Raw genomic sequence first — 6,136 nt, 5'->3', positions numbered from 1 at the left:
AGGCAGATTTCTGACCCTGGCAACAAAAAATGGCTGAAATGTGATTGGTTAAATGCTTCAATATGAAAACACACATCTGGAAGCAGTGCAAACAGGGGGAAAGGCAATGAAAGGAAGCTAACAGACAATTTGGAATTATTTAATTAGTATTCATGGACAAAATATAATTAACATCAGTCTGTGATTCAGAGAAGGCCTTGAAGGCCCTGACGGCACACCACTGTTTATATATATATATATATATATATATATATATATTCATATATATAATGTATATATATTATATATATATACGAATATATATATATATATATATATATATATATATATATTCATATATATAATGTATATATAATATTATATATATATATATATATATATATATATATATATATATATATATATATATATCACTCACGTGCACACAAAGGAGCTTATTTAGGACCATATTTACTTCCATTTTAATATGGATACAAGCAGTATAATGCAATTGTCCATTGGACTTACATTCTTCTATCACATTTTGAAAATCCTCATGTTAAACATGATACAACATTTGTGACAGCATTTCGCTGGACTTTATTTTGAAGATGATCGAATCAAGAGCTTTTGCAAATTTACTGCAGTGATCACTCACTGCCAGGCTTCCTAATTTAACCTCATTGAATGTTTCTCACCATCAATAGAAGTCAAGGAGGGAATCACAAATAGCTTGTGGGAAGCTTGAATCCATTTTTAAATATAAAATGAAAATCCACTCAAATCACAATTCAGTTAAACTTAAAGTTCTCATAAATATTTAGTGTAATGAATAACAGTAGCCACCTGATGGTCCTGTGGTTATTCCACCTGCCTTTGGTGTGGGTGGTCTGGGTTCAATTTTTTTATTTTTCTCTAAATTTCAAAGTACACCCCTGTATAGATCCCGAGCGAACTCTGACAGTGAGCGCGCCACTGGTATCCACCGAGTGAATGTGCAATGAAACTTTCTTCTACTCCAGCAAAAATATGTTCTTTAAATCACAAGCTCCCAGGTATCGCTTTGCGCCAACCCCCCTCAGGGGGCCAGCCCCACTATTTGAGAAGCACTGACTTATCGTAGCACCATATCTGACATAGAGCAACGTACAATATAAATAGTCCCATTACATTAAATAAATATGCACATTATTACAAAGAGGAATTACATTTTTAGTCCATGTCTGCTTCTTCATTGCAACTGCTCTTCTGTGATGTCCTTTTTAGGATGTGTTCCACTAAGTCCTTGATACAACTCATCTATTTAGTTGAGTTGCTTGCAGGAGCTGGTGCCGATGTCAGACATTAGTCCACATGGAACACACCCAGATTAGAACCGTAGAGCTCCAGCTTCCAGTTTTCCAATCCCTCCTTTGGTACATTCATTTGGGTGAGTAACTTTTTTTCACTGTCTAACCATTGCACCGTCCAGCACCTCTTGCTCTCTTGTTTGGACTCGGCTAGCAGCTCCACTTGGCAGCTCAACATGTCGCCCACATGCACACTCAGCACGCCAGTGCTGCATTTGTAGGTGCAGGTCAAGTTAAGGTTAAGGTATATGAAGTAACTGCCTGCACGTGTTGGCCGCAGCCAGTGTTGATCGGGGTGAAAATGGTAGTTGCTTCCGACAGTCTGCCCGCCACTATAGTTGACTGGCTCCCACTTAATGGTTGAGTTCACCAACTCACCTGCAAAAGAGAAAAAAACCTATGTTCATTTAGGGACACACTTAATTAAACGGTGTTAGATAGAGATAAAACAACAGCACTGCTCAGGTTAAGAGTCTCTCGCACCAGGTTCCTTATTAACCATTGTTGGCTGGTGGTTGGGTAAGGAACTCTGTGAGACTCTGAGACTGAGCTATATCCTTTTTTGGGCCCCCCACTACAGGCAATACTTTTTTTCAATGTATTCAGTGAGAGAAATATGCACATATGAATGTAGGGGAAGTTTTCCTTCTGTTTGTTTTTAATATTATATGAGTTATTCAGATACTTGATCAAAATGTGTATCGTTCTCATTGACTGGATTTTACCTCATTCTACAAAACATTTTTTACATGCATGTGGAGTTCTGCCCATTGAGCGCCGTAAATAATTGACTCTTTGGTGGAATTTCAGAAAAAAATGAGAAATGTGATATTGAGAACCTAAAGTCAGTGTAAGCTGAACTGAAACTACAGACCTCGACTATGTGGCAACTCCTCTGCAAGGTTGGAATGATTCAGATCAATAAATCATTGGCATGGCAGGACATTAGAGATCAGCGAGAGATTCTCCCTCTTTTTAAAAATGGGAACTGACCAAGATATTTACTGATGATTTTTTAAATTGTAGTCTGCCTTTCACCACAATCCCGTCTGTGCTTTCTACTGTCTTGCTACTGCAACCAAGGGAATTTCCCGAATACGGGATGAAATAAAGTTCTAATCTAATTTTTTTTTTTTTAACGTCAGCTGGGTTAGGCTCCAGCAACCCCCCACAGCCCTTCCGAGAATGAACGGTATGGAAGATCAATGAATGATTGAAAAAATGTTTTAACACCAACACTTTTTTTTCCCATCCTGTTATTATTTTTAAACAAGTTTCATTACAGAGACCATATTCCTTGTAAAGTGTTCAATAAATATTGAAGTCATGTTTTCCCCCTTTCATACATTACTACATGTCAATAAGCCTATATATTTAATAGTATTATTCTTTATTTCTTCTTAATGTAAATTGGCACCTGTGGTTAAAACACTTGACACGAAAGAGGAAAACTAAATAGAAAGAAAATAGACGGGATTTGTGGTGTTTAAATACATTTCATCCGAAAAAAATAGACTTACTTGAGATTGCCTCCAAAAAAGCAAAATTCTGCATCTGTCAACACATAAAAATTATGGTTTAAGACGTCACCTTCTGCAAAGAATGATTCGTTCGTGAGATGTCTAACGTTTCTAAGATTCTGAACTGCACCTTGTATGCAGGACTCGATGTGGGTCCCTGTGGTTCTTCCGTTCCAAATTGATACACTTGGTTCTCTTTGGACTGCAGCTTCATCAGAACTGACAATGCGACCACAGCTCCCAGCACTGCATAAAGGACGATGATGGACACGACGATACATGCGTCCAGACAGCGTACACGGCCACGGCTGTGGTCTCGCTTCTCATGCCTTTCAATGTCCATGTCTTTATATTCCCTTCCCAACAATGCGCACATGGACACGGCTGAAGGGAAGAGATGTCCAATTGCTTTGCGGTTAATCTCCACAGTATGCCTCCTGTGCACCACAGTCCGGTCCAGCTCTCGAGGTTGAAAAGCGTGTCGTTAGGCGGGCCCTTTTATAGTGTTATAGTGAGAGTTTGGTTTGATACCAAAGAGAAAAATCACGGCGGTCATGGGTTTCCCTTCCCAGCGTAATTTCGTGCTGTTGTCGCCTCCGCCCCCACTGTGGTTATGTGCTATTCTCCTCAGGCGTGAAAACTTTCCGAGACTCCCTGCTGTTTCACAATGTTGCGTAAACAGACTACAGGAAAAGGAACCTGTTCTATCAAACAATTGGCTCATCGCCCATACTTACTGTGCGTGTCAATACAATAACAAAAGTGAAATTACTACGACAAAAACAACCCGAAAGAAGAAATGTACATTTTAACTTTCAGGGACAGTATAGTATTGCCAATACTATACTATCCCTGAAAGTTCACTGGAGCTTTTTAGACATCAGAACCGGGCCCGGAGTATCATTTCCCCGGTAAAAAGACAGCGATGAACGTCAATGGCGAAACGGCAAAAATTAATGGGGTAAAATCCACTTCCTAGCAGCATTAATGATTAAATACGAACACTGGAGCTTAAATACAAACACTGGAGCTTTTCAGATATCAGAACCGGGCCCACAATTGAAATATTATTTAGGAATATAGCCATATTTTACTCACCAAAAATCCTTTTTAACTGTACACAATATCCATCCTCCTTTCTTTCTTCCTTCTTTTCTATCGCCATCGAAGCTAATGATGAAAGTCGAGCCTGTCCTGTCATATTTCCGGCATAGTCCGTTTTGAAAATGGCTTTAAATCAACACAACAATATGTTTGCTTGTGCAGCTAGCTCCAAATACAGTTTGTTAGCTGTTTGTAGTTAGCGCACTGAAAGTGGTGCACACACCCTTTTCCCGGCTGTAACAGGCTTGCTAGCTTCGGAGTTGACCGCCCTTTCTTAATGATGTCCTTTTTTTTTTTTTTTTCTGGAAAAGTCCGCCTGGAAAATAGCTTTGTGAGCAAATCTGCAACCAAATCCATTTGTTTTCCTGCGTTGGCCATTGTGGGTGGAGTTTGCTAGTCTGGCTGCCTCACTCTGGCTTTGCCCCGCTTACTCTATAGCTAGCCAATAATAGTTGGTGAAAGCAATGACGTATCCCCAAGCCAGCAAAATGGCAATGCCTGCGAAAAAGCATTGTGGGGTTGCCAACTCGAAATCTGATTGGTTAAAAGCAACAGTCTTGTTTAATGCAGCAGAGCCCGCAGAACTGATTGTGATGGCTTTGAGGCAAATATCTGATCCTGGCAACAAATAATGGCTGAAATGTGATTGGTTAAATGCTTCAATATGAAAACACACATCTGGAAGTAGTGCAACCAGTGGGAAAAGCAACGAAAGGAAGCTAACAGACCATTTGGAATAATAAGTATTCATGGACAAAATATAATATATGATTCAGATATTTCTTAGGCCAGCAGAGAAGGCCCTGAAGGCCCTGACGGCCTGCCACTGATATATATACATAAGAGGCAGTTGGCTTGTGGGACACAGGTTTAAGACACCTGCAGAAAGGTTTAACTCATGTACTGCCATTCACAACGATAGACATCAGGATTTATAAAGTTATACAACAGAACAACAAATGCTAACTTGAGAAATTAAAGAGCGGTGCCTTCAAGTGGATAAATGGACAGGATCAAAAAAATGAACACAGTAAAACAAGCTCTGTGGTTTTCATTAGTTGTTTATGTCGTTTGTGCTTGCGTTTAATCATCAAGGAAATAGAGAAAATGCACCTGCAAACTGACACCACAAACAGTTTCATCTCATTTCCCCAAATCAGACTGAAGCCATGACGTCATGTGGGAAATTTGTAACAACTGTGTGAGAGTGAAGGTGAAACACATTTGCTTTCCTAATGTATTTGTATTTGTTTCCACTATGTAGTGTGTTGTCAGAACCATCATATCGCTGTATCTAATATTTTTCAAATAAACGGTTAATCAGATTCTCTGTATTCACATTAATCAGTGCCACTTGTGAGTTGTTCACTTTGGACAGTTATCTAGCCTATTGTATGTGCACTTCAATATAACCTTATGCTCGAACGTGTGTTCTTTTGTGAACACAAACTGGTTAACACAGAATTTCACTAACTTATTGTATTATTGTTATTGCTGCATGACTCCTATATCAAAGTCATTCTCCTTCAACTCTGAGCAAATAGAGGCAGTCATTTGTTAAACGAGATGTCTGGTGACCAAAAGTCTGTTCAAATCTGCACCGTTAGCAAAGGAGAAATAATAAAAGGAAGTCACGTATTTGTGTTTCACACTGAGTGGGAAGTTTTCTGTTGAAATGTTTATAGAATTAGCCCTGACTAAAAATATAGGTAGTACTACTCACTGCTTGTCTTTCCAAACTATCTGGCTTTGTAATCAGGCAAAGGTTTTGTCTGTCGACAAGTTATGAGGCTTTGTCATTGTATGTTGTTATTAAAACTACAGTATTACCCTGAGATACGTATTATCGACTCCGGTCACGCTATCTCCCGCTAACTGTTTATCTTTTATCCATATTGAAAGAAGGCTCTCCATCTTGTTATCAATGTTACTGCGCAGCAGGGAAATTATGTTTAGTCCTTTGGAAGGCCTGATACCCTTTATGGCATCCTACTGCTTAAGGATGGTACATATTGTCGAAGTACTCCTCCCGTATTGGCAAGCCAGCTCGTCACGCGTACACCACTCATGTTTTTCGATTATTTCGTGCTTAATGTCGATTGTCATCATATGCTTTTTCTTCTCACTACCCTTCATTGGACCAGCTTGCTTTGGACCCATTGTTTTTCCCTTAATTCTGCACTG

The 6,136-nt window shown here is 39.3% G+C and overlaps 1 protein-coding gene across 1 annotated transcript; it reads right to left on the bottom strand.

Moving 5' to 3' along the window:
- Nucleotides 1-421: 421 nt before the first annotated feature.
- On the bottom strand, nucleotides 422-3,634 carry LOC144077726 (uncharacterized). Its single transcript, XM_077605663.1, has 3 exons — nucleotides 2,979-3,634; nucleotides 2,849-2,882; nucleotides 422-1,706 (listed from the first exon to the last, which is right to left on the bottom strand). Exons 1-3 carry the CDS (start codon nucleotides 3,222-3,224, stop codon nucleotides 1,324-1,326), a joined length of 663 nt encoding a protein of 220 aa, XP_077461789.1. The 5' UTR covers nucleotides 3,225-3,634; the 3' UTR covers nucleotides 422-1,323.
- Between the last annotated feature and the right edge of the window lie 2,502 nt (nucleotides 3,635-6,136).

The sequence above is a fragment of the Stigmatopora argus genome, chromosome 7 (assembly GCF_051989625.1).
Source record: "Stigmatopora argus isolate UIUO_Sarg chromosome 7, RoL_Sarg_1.0, whole genome shotgun sequence".
Taxonomy (NCBI): Eukaryota; Metazoa; Chordata; class Actinopteri; order Syngnathiformes; family Syngnathidae; genus Stigmatopora; species Stigmatopora argus.
The sequence above is the reverse complement of the archived record's forward strand: the minus strand, read 5'-3'. Positions and strand labels throughout refer to the sequence as shown.

Bases quoted from the DNA above. Each gene is read 5' to 3' on its own strand.
- LOC144077726 (XM_077605663.1), bottom strand. From the start codon at position 3,224: ATGTGCGCATTGTTGGGAAGGGAATATAAAGACATGGACATTGAAAGG. The intron at 2,883-2,978 runs GTGCAGTTCAGA...ATGTGTTGACAG, and splicing joins CATCGAGTCCTGCATACAAG to ATGCAGAATTTTGCTTTTTT. The intron at 1,707-2,848 runs GTAAGTCTATTT...TCTCTTTTGCAG, and splicing joins TTTTTTGGAGGCAATCTCAA to GTGAGTTGGTGAACTCAACC.